Source organism: Arvicola amphibius, chromosome 14 (genome assembly GCF_903992535.2).
Source record: "Arvicola amphibius chromosome 14, mArvAmp1.2, whole genome shotgun sequence".
NCBI lineage: Eukaryota > Metazoa > Chordata > Mammalia > Rodentia > Cricetidae > Arvicola > Arvicola amphibius.
In genome coordinates, this window is record NC_052060.1 from 44,317,406 (window position 1) to 44,336,030 (window position 18,625).

General features: G+C 42.6%; 2 protein-coding genes across 5 annotated transcripts in view; one reads left to right on the forward strand and one right to left on the reverse strand.

Annotated features, from left to right (window-relative positions):
* The first annotated feature begins 2,096 nt into the window (after nt 1–2,096).
* On the forward strand, nt 2,097–11,860 carry Lamtor3 (late endosomal/lysosomal adaptor, MAPK and MTOR activator 3). 4 transcript variants are annotated; one of them, XM_038311823.2, is made up of 7 exons: nt 2,097–2,208; nt 2,406–2,451; nt 3,551–3,585; nt 7,381–7,439; nt 9,828–9,961; nt 10,425–10,488; nt 11,030–11,860. In XM_038311823.2, exons 2-7 carry the CDS (start codon nt 2,443–2,445, stop codon nt 11,101–11,103), a joined length of 375 nt encoding a protein of 124 aa, XP_038167751.1. In that variant the 5' UTR covers nt 2,097–2,208; nt 2,406–2,442; the 3' UTR covers nt 11,104–11,860. The 4 variants fall into 4 exon arrangements, with proteins under 4 accessions (XP_038167751.1, XP_038167752.1, XP_038167753.1 ...); XM_038311824.2 differs by having other exon boundaries at nt 2,098–2,198; XM_038311825.2 differs by having other exon boundaries at nt 2,124–2,256.
* Nucleotides 11,861–16,657: 4,797 nt separating this feature from the next.
* Dapp1 (dual adaptor of phosphotyrosine and 3-phosphoinositides 1) overlaps nt 16,658–18,625 on the reverse strand; it is a 48,158-nt gene continuing 46,190 nt past the window's right edge. The window contains exon 9 of the mRNA XM_038311523.1: nt 16,658–17,611. Within this exon, the coding sequence (XP_038167451.1) occupies nt 17,543–17,611 (69 nt within the window). The 3' untranslated portion in view covers nt 16,658–17,542. The remainder of the gene's footprint in view (nt 17,612–18,625) is intronic.

Below are 18,625 nucleotides of genomic sequence, written 5' to 3' on the forward strand. Positions count from 1 at the left end.
GTATGAAATTTCCAAAGAATAAAAGCACTAAAACTTTATGGAAATGAAAACAAAACTTGTGGGATGATTTAGTATAAGTAGGTAGAGAATTAAGATAGGGCCCTAATCTTCAGAAGACGATATACAAATCATGGTGATGATATTACACCTCAGGTCAGTTGTCAAAAAATCTTAGACCTTTAAGGAGGGAGTTATAGGATTAGATTTGGGTTTTTAGAGTATAATTTTAGTTGTTCTTTGGAGGCTACGACAATATATTTCTAACAACTTGCTGAGCACCTGGTCATATGCACACTTTTAGCAGTTTTTTTGGCATTATTAAGTGGCGATGTAGCTTGTGTCTTCAGTATCTCTCAATGGTTTACTTGATCACGTATCCCCCAACATGCCCCATCTTGATGTGCCAATGCGAAGTAACAGAACCAATTAGTTGTGAAAAGAAACTTCTAATAATGAGCCCAAACTAAGTTGACTATTAGACTAATAATAAGCTTAACACAGATGGAAACTGATTTGGTCTCATTGACGAGAAGTAAGGGCTTCAATCCAGAACTGAAAAATGTACATGTGAGTCATTGTTAGAGAAAACGCGGTGCAAGCCAAGAGGTCAACAAATACAACTGTTGGTTGACAGAGGCGGAATTCCAAGACAAGTCGAAGGAGAATCAGGCTTCTTGGTGTTTTGAGAGCTTCTGGATTGGAGCAAGATGATACAGGAAGGACATTTTTCAGCTTTCAGTAAGCAAGAGCAGATGAAGACAGAACACACTTGAAAAGGGTAGGTTCCAAACAGATTCATTGTGGAAGGCATAAAACTGCAAGATAATAACCCAGGTGCCATGACTTGAAGAGTTAGGAAACCAGCGAGAATGGGACCTGAATCATGTTATGCAGTTTCCCACAGGTAAGAAAGAAATTAGCCAGCCCTTTAGAGCCGGCACCCAGGAGACAAAGGCAGGTAGATTTCTGTGAGGTTGAGGCTAGCTTGGTCCACATAGCAAATGCTAGGCCAGTCAGACATAAAGTGAGACCTTATCTCAAAATAATAATTTTTAATTGAAGTACTTTAATAATGAAAAGGCAAAGACTTTTAAGAATGTCCCTTTCAATTTCTCATGTCACTTGAAACAATCTGAACTGATTAGGCAGAGGTCATTTGTTGAGCTGAGTAGTTAACAGTGCCATCCTCCCAGACAATTGTAGGTAATACAACATTTCCTCTATGTCTTTGTTTGCGCTCCTACTTTTAGGGATAGGAAATGAAGATTAGGTATATATTCCCATACATCTGCCTTTTTCCCCCAAGGTACACTTCTGTTAAGAATACATGAGGTAAGAGAAAATCTGTAGCAAAGGCCACCAATTTCATTTTTCCTGAGACCCCAGACAGTTGGCCACTGGGCTGTGACTTTGATCCCGGGTGATTTCTGGGCTTCTACAGGAGTCCACTAAGCTGACCTCATTGCAGCCATTTACCATGAAGAATTGCCAAAGCGTCAATAATGAGAAACATTGGGCCAAAGAAATTGGAGTGTTCTCCTTTTTTGCTAGCGTTCTAGTCTTCCCCTTACGCTAGGCTTTCATGAATGTACAAAACACCAAACAAAATATAGACAGTTTTTAGAAGACACAACTAATGTAGACCCAGAGCCTAAGAGGCAGCCCAGTACTTGCATGTTTAAAACGGACGTGACAAACGAGCCTACCGCTCATGGCTCCTGAACTGACTTTAAGTGAAAATTCAAAGAGTACGAAAATGTGGTCATCTAGGGACCTGGGACTTCTAGCATATATAGGTTGTTCAGTCCGTGCTCCTCAAATGTGATATATATATATATATATATATATATATATATATATATATATATATATATATATATATATATATATATATATATATATGGAAAAGGATGTGCATACTCGCACAGGAACGTCTTCCGCTGTAGGTGAGATGGGTGAAAGAGACGGTGCTAGGACCTCAGGAGCAAGCCCGGCAGCAATTGGCGCAGCGCGCAGGCGCAGTTTCCTCCAAGCCTCCCCGGAACTTCCGAATCGCCGGGAGCGAGGGTATAGGAAGTTCTTCCTGGGGCGCGGAGGAGGTCACGAGTCATGTGACAGCGACTTGACAGGCGGCTTCCGAGAGGAGACTGAACTGTGGGGACACCCGGGCAGGTCGCCCCAGGCTGGAGCGCGCGAGGGTCTGCAGAGGTCGCCCCTTCTCCCGCGCGGGGACCCCTTCTGTCGAGGCGGGCGGAGGTGGGCCGTCGGGGCTGGCCACCCGGCTGGGTTTCAAGACCCAGAACTACGGCTCTCGCCGGGCCTGGCGAGGGTGGATCCCGGGATGCTGGGTCTGGGAAGGGACATCAGCCCGGGGTGCTGGGGGAGTCACGAAGTTTCTCTTCTAGGCGTACAGATTGATCCTGCTGGAGAAAGGGGTTCATCATGGCGGATGTGAGTGGCACCCCTTCCCGATAAGAAAGGGGATGTGGGAGGGTTGCATGAGGCCACTGAGTGGGGTGAGGTAGAAATTGGTTTTGTCCTGAGCCCTGCCCGTCTTCCCGGGTCCGTTATAGGGGACTTATGTGAGAGTGGACTCGCAGGGTCCTGGGTGTCTATCAGGAACGGTTTTGGTGGACCACTAATGTGTCTTAGCCTGAGAGAACTGTATTCTTCCCACTTCCCAATCCTATTGGGGCTCACAGGAGTTCCTGGCAGTTAACACTTCTAAAGGAGGTATGGCCGCCCTCCCATCAGTGCCTGTTCCATTGGTATTGTTCCCGATTCCCACTAAGTTCTCGTGATGTCTCATTAGGTTCACTGTTGTGATGTAAAAGGATTTCTAACGGGTGCCCCTTTTGCAAACTTTGTTCCGTTTTTGTGTGTCTGTTTAAGACGAGAGCAAAAGTAAGTTCGTGGCGGTGACATGGAATAAAATACTCATTCAGGGTTGGAGATAAAGGTTGAAATCAGCCCACGTTTAGGGTGGAGCTTATAATTGATACCTCAGTTGTCAGTGACTGTTTCCAGATGAGTTTGTAATGAGACGAGATCGTTCTGTTCTCTTAGTCTGAACCATGTTCTATGTTAAATGCATCACATTGTCGTCTTTCGTCAAACTGAATATAAGAGTAGTTTATCTAATTGACTTAGGCTCATTAAAAACGGTTATGGAAAATCTCTATGGACATGGGAGGAGGTTCGTAAACTGTTGCCAAGTGAATACAGTGTTATCAGGACGTAAGTTATTGTGAAACACATCTCGCTTTACGGCAAGTGTGTATTTGTGTTTCCCTGTGCCAGGTACACTGACATACATACATTACTAAAATTCTCAGCATTCTTGTCATGCAGAGTGTGTGATTATCCCTGAGTACATACAATGAAACCTAATGAAGCTGAGGCCTAGAAAAAAGGTTAGTTAACTCTTCCAAGTTATACAAGTAAAAGATGGAAGACCGTTAAAAATAGTGACTTATGTCCTTTCAGGGGGATATGGCAGGGCTATGAGAGCAGACTGTAATATGATCTTTAAAACATTGTTCTCTTTCAGGATCTAAAGCGATTTCTGTACAAAAAGTTGCCAAGGTAAGAAAATACTCATTTGTTGCCAAATAAATTCTGTGTAACATTAATTTTACAATTATTTTGTTTCACCCTTTTAGGTTAGTATTTTATATGTGTCATGGTGATTATTTCCCATATTTAAATTCATAACTAACCCCAAGTATCATAAGGAATGGCTTGAGTTTACAGATAGGTAACAGAAAACTAGAGCTGTCACATGACTCGTTTATGTTCAATAGGAAATAGGTGCTGGAGCTCAGAACTTAGATTTCTTGCCATTCTAAAGTTTTTTAAAACAACTTATCATAGTTGTTTATTGGGTCGTAGGTTGGATCTTTAGGTTGGAAAAAGGAACTCTTTTTTTCTGGACTCTTGCTTTAATTGTTGAAAGTGTTCACATATTAGCTTATGCTTTTACTCTGATTATAGATCCGTAGAAATTAATGACAGTGTGTTCTTGTTTTAATTCATATGTTGTATTTTTTTTCTTTTTCTTTTTTTGGTTTTTCAAAACAGGGTTTCTCTGTAGCTTTTGAGCCTGTCCTGAAACTAGCTCTTGTAGACCAGGCTGGTCTTGAACTCACAGAGATCTGCCTGCCTCTGCCTCCCGAGTGCTGGGATTAAAGGTGTGTGCCACCAACGCCCAGCTCATATGTTGTATTTTTCTTATGTCGTCTTGAAGAAAACACTATTGGTGTGTTAAATGAAATAATGGGAAATCTTTAAATTAATTTTAATTATCTTCCTCTGAATAAATGGTCAACTATTGAGACTAACTGCTGGTTCTTTTTCACACAGATGGCCGGCATGATGGCGGTTAATAGCTTTACATGCTAACACATGGCCACAGAAACAGTGGTACAGGCTAAAGCCATGCAGGGAAACTTTAGTGACTAGTGGGAGACCTAACAGTTGCTTTCTGACCTTATAACTCTTCCAACGTTAAAACTTTTCTCATTACTACTTACAAATAGTTTTGGGAATGCAGACTGTCCTCGTTTATGTTCTATTTTTGTGAAAAAAAACACTGGCTAAGAGGAGCCCAGGGAGAAAGGATTTATTTCGTCTTGCAGGGCTGGGGCCGAAGCAGAAGCCATGGAGGAATGCTGCTTATTGACTCGCCTCCCCGCGGCTTGTGTGGAGGTTCCCTCTTCCCACATGACCCTACCTTGGATCTACTTGCCAAAAAACGCACCAGTACACAGACCGATCCACTGACTGGTGTTTGCTTAGTGTACTAAAACATTAGAAACACTGTGAAAGTGAGCTGGGCGTGTGGGTAGGCCCGGAATCCCAGCACTGGGAAGGTGACAGAAGTGGGGATCCTGTCTCAGAGGAGCACGAGGGTTAGGTGTCTCGGTGGGTAAGGGCAGCGGCTGTGAGACTGATGCGGGTGTGACACCACACACGTTGTCTGCCGACCATAGGCTTGCTACATAGCTGCAAATAACTCGAAACAGCAGCTAAAAGCAAAAGAAACTGAAGTGGTTTTTGTTTGTTTGTTTGGCTGGTTTTACCGAGTCATTTCAGGGTGACTGTTTCTTTTGTTTGCCTTCCCGTAAGGAACAGGCATTTTTTCTATTCTGTCACCTCTGATCGGCTTCCGTGTTTCTTCCTTTGTGTTTTCCATACTGTGAAGTCCCTGAGATTTCCTTTGTGTGTGTGTGTGTTTTCATCAGGCTGCTTTCCTTACGGTAAGGCTCATACAAGAGATATGTGCAATTTAAGCATGCTGTAAAGGGCTGGGAAGGTATGTCAGTGATAGAGAATTTGCCGTGCGCTTGGAAGGTTCAGTCTGCAGCACTTTTAAGGGGCAGAATATTATTTGCCATAGCATAACGGTAGGGAAGGGATTAGTGCCACCCTTCTCATAAGGACTGAGTGCACTCTGATTCATATTTGCAGATTATTTCTTGAAAACAGATTTATTACACCTTAAGAACAGAAAGAGAAAGAACGAGGGACAGTAGCATTGCAAACACTCAGATTTGTTGCTAGAAGTGTGGGTTTAGTGGGGTTCATGCATTTTTGTTGTTTTTGTTTATTTTTAAATTGTTATATATGAGTGTGGGTGTTTTATGTGCATGTTTGCTTGTGCACTGTGTGTATGACTGGTGTCAAGTTGCCAGGACTGGAGTTACAGATGGTTGTGAGCTGCTATGTAGGTGCTGGGAATTGAACCTAGGTTCTTTGGAAGAGCATCCAGTCCTCTCTCCAGCTGTCTCTCCAGCTGTCTCTCCAGCTTCATAGGTCCATGGTTTTAACTGCTTTATCTCTATACTTCTCCACAAAACCAGACTAGTTCCAGGTATCAATAAAATGTATTTTTAATTCCCTGTTAAATATTGTTCTTGGGTTTATATTTTAAAATCTAGTTGTAACCCCCCCCCTTTCCCAACATCTTAGGCTTTCTATGTTTTAAAATAGCCAATGTTTTATAATTATATGAAGAACAGTTTGGCTGGTTTTTGTGGCAGGATTGCTGAGATGGTGGGGAAACAGTTAGGGGCTGAATCAGGGTCTTATGTGTGCTCTGCAATCACTCAGCCACATCGCAAATACTCAGCCACACCATAGACCCCAGCTGATGTCGTTAAAACTAGTGGAAGAAACACTGTTTTTAGAATGAAAATAGTTTGTTTAGTAAGCTTTACATTTTTGCTGAATAATAAAATTTACTTCTTATAAATTTGTCTGTTGGTGACCCAACAATTATTAGTAAAATCTATGCAGATCGCTCTTGGTCTGTTGTGTGTAGAATTGAAAACAGCTTCTCTGTGCCTTGGTTTCTAGAAAGGAGTGCTTTAAGAATGGGGCTGTTTTGTGTTCTTAGGCTGTGTCTCCGAGGATTTGTAATCCAGTAAAAAGAATGAACACCCTACTTTTTCACCTCCTCTTTCGGTACATTGGTTACTATATAAATTAATTATTATGGCAATTACAAAATCTTGTGCACAGATTTTTCTAATCATTTTGAATAACATGTATAACATATTGAGCATTTGTCTTTTTATTTGATAATTTTTTTGAGTAGACAATAAATTTATAAAATTCAGAATTTAGAATTTTCCTCTGCCTGTCGTCCAGTCATGTAGTTCTGCTGCTAGAAGCATCTGGTTGGTGACAGAGGCATTTATTTCTTACAAACAGACACAGATATGAGTGTACACGTTTACACACATGTGCGTGTATGTATGTGTGTGTGCAATACACAATACACACAAGGTCTACTTACACATTTTGTTCTATAATTTGTTGCTTAAGTTACATTTTCCAAACCTGAAGCTTCTTTTTCTCTTAAGAATATAACTTTGAGGGGCTGGAGAGATGGTTCAATAATTAGGAGCACTTGTTGGTCTTGCAAACGACAGGGATAGGTTAAGTTCCCAGCACCCTCACTGGGTGGTTCAGCTGCTTTTAAGTCCCCCTCCAGGGAATTTAATGCTCTCTTCTGACCTCGGAACTCACCTTCCTGCATGTGGTGCATATACAAGTATGCACACAGAATAAAGAAATAATAATGAGAATATACGGCTCAGTGGGTGAAGACCCAAGATTGGGTCCTCAGAACTTGCCTGGACTCAGTACTCCTGTAGTGAAGTGGGAGAATCCCTAGAAGCTCATGGCCGCTAGTCTGGCATATGCTGTGGCAGACAAGAGGCCTGAAGTTGTCGCCTCCCTTCCACAAGCACACTGCGTCATCTCTCTGTCTCTCCCTCATACACACATACACTTGAGAATTACCATCGTGAGTCTGAGGTACATGTTTGTAGAAACCAAAATGATTTTGTAATACTGACTTTTGCTTTCTTGTAGCGTTGAAGGGCTCCATGCAATTGTTGTATCAGATAGAGACGGGGTGCCTGTTATTAAAGGTAAACTGAGTGCTTTGTGCATTTTACTTTTGACAGAAATATGTGTTTTAAATAGTTAGAAATGCATAAAGCTTATTTCAACAAATTGGAAAGACTGTTTTAGTTTTTAGGAAATAGGTACTTTTGTCTGTTGGAGACTGGGTGTGGAACCTGCAGGGTTCCATGTCTGCAGGACCTAGAATCTGCATGCATTTACCATTTACCATAGGTGTTGTCATTTAGAAAAACGCACGAGAGAGAAAGATGCCATGTGACAGAGCTCACGTGGAGAGGTTTTTCTAATGGGTGAAAGTGAATGGGAAAAGAGGGGAGAGAAGAAGGGAGACTGGCCCCTGGGAACAGAAGCAGCAGAAGAGAAGAGACAGACAGACAGGCAGGCAGGCAGGCAGGCAGGCAGACAGACAGACAAAGAGAAATGGGAGGTGGGCAGGGGCCTTTGAAAAGGGAACGAACGTGCACAGGAGGTGCTCTAAGCAGTGCAGCTGAGGACGTAGCTGTCGGAACCCCAAGAGCAGGCCAGTACATGCCTGAATACTAACAGCAGGCCCAGTTTTTCATTGAAGATGCTTATGATAATGCAAACTATTAAATATATCTTTAGTATTGGAAGTGAGTGTGCATGGCAGGCAGGCGGTCATCCTTGAACCATATCACTAGTTCAGATTGGTGGTTTTTAAATCTTACATGGATTTTTGATTCTTTATTCGAAATGTTTTTTAAAACTTTAATGTCATAATTACTTTAGTTGATCTGAATATAAGAAGTTTTAAAAATGCATCTTTATTAATTCTTGAGGCTGTCATGTGTGTACACATGTGTTTTGATCCACCCAACATGAATTTGGCTGATTCTCACCTTTTTTTTAATATGCATTTGCTGTAACAGAGTCAGTGTGAACTCAGATTGCTTACTTTTGTGTCTTGTGGCATGATCCAAGTGGATGTTTGTAGGCTGTGGCTACTCGCTTGTTTTTGGCCAAGACCTGAATAATCACACAGAAACTATATTAATTATAACATTGCTTGGCCTATTAGCTTAGGCTTTTTATTAACTATTATATCTTAAATTAACCCATTATTTTATATTTTATCACGAGGCTCATGGTTTACATGTAAGGTTTTGGCTGGTGGCTTGCATCTTTTTGGGGGGGGGGTTGCTATATGGTATCTCTATGACTCCGCCTACTTTCTATATCTTTGTTTAGATTTTTTTGCCTGGCGTCACTTTTTTAAGTCATTGACTGAAAGCAGCTTTTATTAGCCAATGGCAATAAAAAATATTTACAGCATACAGAGGGGAATTCCACATCATCTCCCCTTTTCTGTCAAAATAAAAAGGATGGTTTTAACTTTCACATAGCAAGATTACATACAGCGAAAAAGATATCAAGCAAGAATTACAGTTACAATATTTGTATTTATTTTATTTTTTATTATAACCAAGGAAAACTGTATTTTTCTTCAACTCTTCAAACACTCCAGAAGGATATAATATTATTTAAGTTAACAAGAAGTGCATTGTAAGCAACTTTTAAAACTCTAGAATTGACAGGGACATCTTGCTGCCTGGACAGTCACCCAAAGTTCTTTTGTATCACTGGGGCACCCATCTTCAGCCTGCAGGTCCATAGTATCTGGCAGACTTTTCCATGAAGCAGGAAATTTAAAAGACTCTTTTGCCTCTATTGACAGTTTTTCAGCCAACATTTCTTTTTGGGGTGGGGTGTTCTGTTAGTTTACAGTTTCTTTTCCATGTCAGGATAGACATATAAATTTAGACATTAGGATTATAACCTTCTTTAGAGACCACCTGGGTTAGTTCTTCCATTTTACACACTAACATATCAAGTACAGAGAGCACACGGCCTGTCTGGAGCCGTGCATTGAGTTGGTGACAAGCCGTGACAGAGTACATTGTCCATGGGTGGCTGTGGGCAGGTCATCTGCTCAGGTAACTCTCCAGCCCTAGTGCAGTTTTACAGAGTCCCCATGAAACACTGGAGCCCCTGCTTAGCTGATGTGGGTAACTAGTCCAGCCTTGAGTGAGTCAGGGGACTGTAAGTGTCTACGAGAGACACTGCTTCCGGGGTTTTTATGAGAGCAAACGATTTTGTAGCTTTTCACATTTTATTCTCACATATCCTCAGATGACCAGAATATTCACTTCATCATGGAAGTCACCGTTTCTTCCCTGAGTTATGAATACTGAGCTTCTGATTAAGTAATTTTTCCCATCTGAGTTGCTGAGACCCAGGTAGTAGTCGTGGGGTTTTCGGCACTGTAAATGTACCTTTGTGCCTAGGTTTTTATGGCTTGTGCTCTTTTGAAAGTTGCTGTTAGCCTCTTCCTGCCATGCCCTGCATCATTTTGTTTACCGCTCATCCCACAGTGGCTAGCGACAGCGCTCCAGAGCAGGCCCTGAGGCCGGGCTTCCTGTCCACCTTCGCCCTTGCCACAGATCAAGGCGGCAAGCTCGGACTTTCCAAAAATAAAAGCATCATCTGTTACTATGACACCTACCAGGTTGGTATAGTCGATGTAGAGCTACCGATGCTTCACTGGCTCACCTGTCATTTTTATATCTTTTGTATAAACTGTTTTGGTATAATTCTAAATTTTAGTATGAGGGGCACAGAATTTTTTTAAAAAAAATTTAGCCTTCAGAGTACTTAACTAAAACTAGGGTTTTTTGATGTTTTTATATCACAAAATAATTATTTTTGATGTTTTTATATCAGAAAATAATTATTGTAGGAAAACACTTAAAACTTTAAAAATTAAGAGCTTGTTAGCCTGTGAAATGCGCATTAGGTCACTGTCAGCTCCAGTAGATGGTGCCGTTAGCTCGCACAGCTGGGGTTCCTCAACACGGTTCCTCTGTTGTGACAGGTAAGAGCCTTGCCTTACTGTTTAAATCTGTTGTTCCAGCTGAATCATAACTGTTTTCACTGTGCGGCATGTGATTTAGACCTTATTCTCCTTCCAGGTGGTCCAATTCAATCGTTTACCTCTGGTGGTGAGCTTCATAGCCAGCAGCAATGCCAACACAGGTATGTTAGAAGGATGGCCTGCGCATGCAGCATGCAGCCTGTATTCTTTATAGTACTGTCCTGGAGCCAGGCCTGGTGGCCGCTGTTGTCAACCACCTGCATTTGTGCCGTGGCCACTTGATTCCTAGTTTCCACAGCTGCAGAAGGGGGGGGAGGGGGCTTCTCCATCATCCAGGGTATTTCCATATGCAAATGAGATGGTCAAGAGATTGGTTTGGTGCTGTAGAAGCTAGTCACACCCGCATTGCGGTTCGTGTGTTATTTATAGCTTACATTAAAACAGTCCACGGAAATGAAGGGTTACAGACACATAAGCAGGACACATTTGATGCTGAAAATGACTTTATTCTATAGACCCATCAGTTAAATTATAATTTTAAGATTTTGAATACTTATAAACAAGTTGAGCATGACTGAGAATTTAGTTTTTTAGTTTCTGTTGCTGTGGTGAGATGCTCGACAAACCCTCACGGGGGTTGATTTTAGCTCACCATTCATAAGAAGAATTTTCTAACATTCTAATTTCTTAAATCTCTTTTAGGACTAATTGTCAGCCTAGAAAAGGAACTGGCTCCATTATTTGAAGAGCTGATAAAAGTTGTGGAAGTGTCCTAATCTAACAATGGATTTGATGTCTTCCTTGTCTTCACCGCAACAACACCCTGTCAGTCCAGCAATCTTTAGACCACAGTAATACTTGTATCTATGTGTCCAGAGGGCCGCTCTTCCACCTTACACTAAAGGAGAGCCTGTAACTGTAATTTATAGACAGATCAATTGTTATATTTATGTGTATAAAGTCTTTTCTTACTTAGTGAGATCTGGGAACGCCACAAAAATGGTTCATTCTAGTGCAGCTCCCATGGAGTTTGTGTGGATGTCTGATAAAGAGTGGTGTCTGTCCCGTCATCGGGACCAGAGCGGCACACGGATGCTCTGGAGCCAGCAAGCACACCTGCTGCACAGAGCTCCCATGCCACAGGCCACAGAGACGCTTATGAGAATAATAATGAGGGCGTATTTTTTTTAAGATTATATTTTATTTCTTTGCATTGAGTGTGAGGAAGATGAATGGCTTAGTAAAATAATAAAGTAAGTACAATCACTAACCTCCTCTGTCTGTGATCTCCGGTAGATGAGTATTACTAATGGAGTTGATTCTTCTTCGAGGGTGCTGCTCTTCAGTGAGAACTCAAATCACTGCTCATGATGTCTCTTCTCTTTCCGTAACAGTGCTTTAATGACTGTGTTCTTTCTACATTGGACATGCCATGTTACTGAGTTCTGTTTCCAGTATCAGTATGTATATGAAAATGACAGTATAGCCATTTTTTCATACACAAATATAAATAAAATAGTATTTTTAAAAGTACAGAATGAGCTTTGTATAGGCCTCTTCTTTCAGACTTTCAAAACTGTAATGGACGTAATTAATTCTGTCCTCCAGCTACATGAATCAGCAGTGAATGCTTCTTGTGGGTGTTGTATTGGAGATTGTTTTACCTAGTATAAACTGTCAAAGCCTCATCCATGGGTCTGACTGAATCATCAGGAACGAGGTTTTATCTGCTAGATATGCCTAAGAGGTTCAGGAGTGGCTCAGCCATGACTCCTTGTCAGTTCGTCGCTGGGGTGAGTCAGTTCACAGGCACTGCCCGTGCGCCAGTCTCCAGCGCTCCCACTGCACAGCCGTAGAGGCGACGTTGGCCTGGAATGTCTGCTCTGGGGACAGCTTTCTATGTTGGAGTTGGTGCTAGCGCTGTCCTCGGATTCCACGTGAAGCAGTTTTCCTCCCCTCGCTTCCCAGCACAATAGGAGATGAATTGCCAGGAAGGGAACCAGGTGTGCAGGTGCTGTGAGAGACGGCTGCCACTCCACAGCCACGAAGCACAGCTACTTAGGGCACGTGACAACTAATTGGGTCTCTGGTGAGCTATAAACTGTCCGCTCTGAGATGCACCCAATAAAATGCAGAATTCTTACTGTCTGGGTTACCACTTGATGTCTGGAAAGTTCTTGCCAGTAATGTGGTACATGAAGCAAAGAAGAATAAAGTAGCTAACTTGTTATTGAGGTGATAATTGTATAGGTGGCCAGCTGTGGGGAAGGCTGAAACAGAAGGGTGGAGTTTAAGGCCAGCCTGGGCAACTCTGGCATGCTCAAACAAATTTGCTTGAAAGGATAGAGTTGCAGCTCAGCAACAGAGCATTCACCTGGCAGATGTAAGACCCAGGACTTGATCCTCAGTACTGCAGGAAAGATTGGTTGCATCATCTGAACACCCCAAAGAAAGATGTGCGAGTAGGTGTGTGTAACCTGAAGAATTTTTTTTAAGATTTATTTATTTATTATATATACAATGTTCTGCCTGCATATATCCCTGTGGGCCAGAAGAGGGCACCAGATCTCATTATAGATGGTTGTGAGCCACCATGTGGTTGCTGGGAATTGAACTCAGGACCTCTGGAAGAGCAGTCAGTGCTCTTATCCTCTGAGCCATCTCTCCAGCCCCCTAACCTGAAGATTATTAATTGTTCATGCTGCTGTAGAGTTTCTATCTCAGGGAAAGCCTGGATACATTATTAATCATTTATAAAGTCCTACAGATGGGAATTGCTAAATATTCTTTTGCAAAGGTAACATAAAACTAGAATAACTTAAAATCCCACCTATTTAATGTTGTGTGTGCATACACACGTGTACATGTGTGGCAGTCAGAGGACAACTTGGGAGTCAGTTCTCTCCTGTTTAAGTCTGGGGAGCGAGCTCAAATTGGCCACACTCACAATAACAATAAGTAAAAAAAAATTTAAAGTTCTTCAAGCAACAAACAAAATGAGATACTTGCGGAGAAAGTTGTATTGGTTCTCGAGCAAATCTGTGGGGTTTATATGTGTGTGTATTCATTAAAAGGGTTTGGTGCAAGGACCCGGGAAGTGCAACTGGAGTATACCCAGAGATGGAGACCTTCTCCACTCAGGCTTCTTCCTCTCTGTAGAGATCTGTCAGCTGACTGGAAGAGTCCTGCCCAGCTCTGCTAACTACACATTTGCATCCCAAAGTCTGCCAACCTCACAAAGATTCCTTCCCAAGTGGGCTCTCCCTCTTTTGCCTGCTGGACAGCTGTACCTGTGCTACTCAGAATGTGGCCCATAGCCCAGGCTGTTCTATACTGGTAGAAAATTATTGATGCTTAACTACTTGCCTCTCCCTACCACCAATCATCATCATCATCATCATCATCATCATCATCATCATCTATACTAATTTGATGTCTGCTGAATCTGGTATTTCAAATGGGATCTACAATTTCACTTCATTTTAATTTGCTATTTATGTATATGTATGTGATGGGGGAAGGCATGTGTATGGGTGCCTGTAGAGGCCAGAAGAGGCATTGGAGGTACAGATGGTTGTGACCTCTCTGATATGAGTGCTAGGAACCTCTCTCTGGTCTTCTCTCCAGTCCCCTTAAATCATTTTTAATGACTTATAGAAGCCCTGTCTATGACAGGCCAGAAACGTTTTAAAAAGTATAACTGGTCCTCCAGCACAGGTGGTTAACTCTACTTGACGCCATGGCTCAAGCCTGGCTCAAACCACTATATGGTTTCCTTGGTGAGGAAGAGCTTAGTGACGGTCTGAAGTGTGGAAGGAAAGGGAAGTAGGATCTTATTTCCTCTGCCACAGTCTTCCTATTCTCTGCCCCAGCGGGTTCGCGTCATCAGGATGGGGGAGGAGAGGCTAAGGCACTGCCTCATACCACCTGAGTAGGATTGAGGGGATAGAGAGGGACCCCTCAGTGCTCTGATGCCCAGGGGCCCTGAAGCGGGGGCTGGCTACTCCAGCTGCACTAGCCTTCCCTCACCCAAGGGGAGATTTTACTGTCCTAGTAGGAATATGTGGGGCAAGATTTTCCCAGAAGGAATTTTTGACAGTAATGGCTAACGTTTGGCTGTCTTAGGGGAACTTGGACAGACATACCTCACTTTTCTCCCACATCTCCCTGCTCTGATCCCTCTGCACATAACACCTTCCCTTCTGCTATTTTGGATTTGGGGAACTAGCCAAGAGCCCCCGACCAGGCTCTTCTCTGGAGGTAAAAGCGTGATGCTCTCACTGGATAGCCAAGAACAGACAAAGTGTGTGACCTGGTCCTAGGCAAATAGGTGTGTGTGTGTGTGTGTGTGTGTGTGTGTGTGTGTGTGTGTGTGTGTGGTAGGTCCCCCATTTCCTGTCAGTCCCTCTAACAGATGGTCTGGGGCCCTGCCCACTCCCCTCCACTGCTTCCCAGACCCCTCACAGCATTGACTGCTGTGTGTGTGTGTGTGTGTGTGTGTGTGTGTGTGTGTGTGTGCGTGCGCGTGCACATGTGTCTCTCTGTGTGTGTTTACTGTTCTTTTCATATTCCACTAAATCCCTGGAGGAATGTCATATTTCCTAAGCTTCCAGTTTTCTCTGAAGTGCCATTGCTATTTAGGATATTAATCAGCTGTATTTAAATTTTAAAAGTCTATGGGAATCTTTCTGGAGAAAACATTCCCACGCTGATGAGAGCGGAAGAGAGGCAACATCACGGCTGGACCAGGGCCAGGACAGCTCCTGAAAGGCCTCCATCCTGGGTCCTGTTCGTATTCTCATTTTATACTCTAAAACCACAACGTGGGTGGTCAAGCAAGCAAGATTTTACAGAGGCTTCCGGTGGCAGTCAGCAGGTTGTTAAGGGCAACCACCCATTGAAGCAGCTGTTTTGCCAGGTCATTCTGCTCCAGGTGGCAAGTGAAGTCATGCTTGTCCAAAAGGCAGTCCAGGCAGTGCCTTAAATAAACCACAAATGTGCCAGTATCTAACTGGCCTTTCCATCTTGTTCTGCTTCGAAAGCAATAAATGTTATCAAAATAAAACTGGACATGTACAACAAAATCATGCACTTTTTACTTAGTAAACAGAACCAAAGAATATAAATAAACAAATTTTACAGAAAGTAAAAAGAATATTTAACACATGAAGGAAAACACTTTTTTTCTAAGGAAACAAAATGGTACATCTCGAGGAGAGGCCATTGTTAACTCCTTATTTTGCAAACTTGACACAATACATTTTATCTTGACATTGCTTTATTCCACAGAACACAAACATAACAAATTAAATGCCCCTCCTTGCAGTAAGCATTCTACCACTGATCCACAACCCAACTCCAAAAAACCTGTTGGAAAAAAATAATTTCTGAGTCTTAGCTGTATAAACAACAACAACAAAAAATTTAACAATTCTGTAAATGGGAAATACCAAAAATATTGTGGGTATGTCCTTGAAGGCATTCCAGAGAGAGAGCTGACCTAATGACAGGTTTAATTCATTTATTTCATTCAAATGGATCAGAATTTGAACAGATTACTAGGACGTGGTAGAATGTGGGCGACTGGACCTGGCTGGAAGTACGTGTTCCTGGGGTCTCTTGTCTTGGCTCCTCCCTTCCCTGTTCCTGCCATGCTCAGATTCCTGCGTGCTATGATGTGAGCAGCTGCACCACACCCTAAGCATGGTGAGCTGAGACATCAAGAACCACAGAGTAATCGTTCTGATCAGCTGTTCGCTCAAGTGTCTTGGTCACACTGGCGAAAGTGCTGCCCACTGTCGCTGTGCTGAGAGAACAGAGTTCCACCAGTTCTCCACCCGCTGGCTCATCACCCTCTAACTTCTGTCCTTAAAAGCCACATCAACAGCGATAATAGAAGTCAAGACCTATTTGTGGCCTCTGAACACCAGTCTGTCACTGGGGGATCCTAGTTTGCAAGAGCTATGTAACAGAAATTGTTTTTTTAATAATCTTGGGGTGCTTTACATAGGGCTATTCTCATACAGCCTACCCTGCAAAGAGACGGGGGCATCCTTTATGGGGACGTCTCTAACTTAGTGCTTATAAGTGTGTTATTACATTTGTAATGATAACCATAAACTAAAAGTCACCCACTGCTTATCACCCTTCACTGTGCAGTTTCTTGTATGTACATCCTCACTCCTCACTATAGGTTAATTTACATATAGTAAATCTATCTATCTAGTTACCCACAAGACATGTAGTTCTCACAGTTATCATTAGGAGTAAAGAATCCACTGGATTTCTAAGCTTTAAAAAAAAAGCAATTATTGTGTGTGTTATGTGTGATGTGGGGCTCACACATGCTGACATACATGTAGAAGTCAAAGATCAACTTTGTGGAGTTGGTTCTCTCCTTCCACCTCTATGTGAGTTTTAGGGATCCCTCTCAGGTTGTCAAACGTGGCGTGGCACCAGTCTGATTTCTAAGCCTCTTAAAAGCAAAAATAAACATGATGAACATTTTCTCGTTTTTTGGAAACGTTTTAATTTTTTTTTTTTTGCATTATGTGCATGTGTGTGAGTATGTGTGCCTGAACGCAGGTGCCCAAGGAGGCCAGAGGCGTCCGATCCTTCTGAAGATGGAGTGATGGGTGTTTGTGAGCCATCTGATGTGGATCCTGGAAACTGAACTCAGGTTCTCTGCAAGAGCAGATGCACATTTAATGGCTGAGCCACCTCTCCAGCCCTTCTTGAGGTTTTTGTATATAAACAAAACGAAAGCAGCCCCTCCTTTGAAAGTCCTTGGCATTTATTATCTTGTTTTGCTTCCTTAAAAAGCCTGCGCTCCGAACATATTGCCGCTTCCTTGCTGTTGAAGCTTAGTTGTGCTGACCGTGACTTGGGGCAGAATGCCAGGCAACTAAAGTCAACAAGCCTTAGCCACTGAGAGAGCAGACCAGCAATTTGTCTTGCGCTGTGTTCTGAGTGGCTCCACCTGGCAGTGGAGGTTAGGCAGTTTCCATCAGCAGGGTGCTGCTTCTGTGTTCTTGAGCAGATAGCTGGGTCCTGCCAGCTGTTTTCCGTGAATCAGCAAACAGCATCCAGCTCCCGACCACGGTCTGCTTTGTGTTTGTTTTTGTTTGAGGAAATCCCTTAATGACCTTTCCTCTGAAGCCTGCCACAGATCAGAGCACCTGGAACATTCCACCTTGCCCTTGAGCCAAGAAAGTTCTATTTGAAGATGAATGACCGAGTTCGGACAGTGTCCTCTCCTTGATCCAGCTGTTTTCTTATTTTTGACTGTAATAAAAAATAGGTATAGCTATCATTGAGTCACTTGAGATACAGACGGAAGGAGTAAGGAAGACATGCAGCTATAGATTACCCCTCTTAATGTTTGTTTCTAATTCTCCCTCCAGACATTGTAGAATGGTTTTACAATGTGTACACTCTGGGAATCGATGTACCGCTTCTGGGAAAGTGTGATACAACACTGCTCAAACAAATGGAAGATTCAGGTCTGCATTTGTGGCCTTAGAAAGATGCTGGCAGAGACTGTTAGGTGGAGGGAACTGATGAAAGCCAGCAGAGAAGGGCTGTTTTCTTAAAGCTCCAGTTGTCCAGGGAGAAGTCAGAAAGTGTGTATTTGAACTACTTTTTAGTTTAAATTTTCTAAAATAACCAGGTGTCACTCAGACAATAACAAAGCACATGGAATTAGTGATTTCAGCCCAGGTTGGCCATAATGAAGCCCCCCCCCCCCCGCTCAGAATCACCATGGGAGCAGTCTCAACATGAGCACTGTATTAACTTGGATTTCAAACCAGAGACAAAACAAACCAAAAGATAAAGCAAAACAAGCAACCCAAAACACTTGGATGCTCAACAATGTTCACAGCATGCCCCCCCTTTTGTTTTTTGTTGCTTTTTTATTTTAACCAGGAAGGACTGAGGACTGTTCTTATCACTGAGCCATAAGTTGGGCCTTAAGGATATCCATTTTCAGACACTGCATATAGATAAAAGTTACAATAATTACCCTCCACACACAAACATACACACACACACACACACACATACATCTGAGCTATAAGCTGGGCCTTAAGGATATCCGTTTTCAGACACTACCTATAATACAATAATAATTACACACACACACACACACACACACACACAGAGAGAGAGAGAGAGAGAGAGAGAGAGAGAGAGAGAGAGAGAGAGAGAGAGAGAGAGATTAGAAAAATTGTGTTTTGCCTTCGAATACACCAAGGGTTTCAATTCAGTAATATGTAAAGGCTTGTTCCCAAGGGTGGT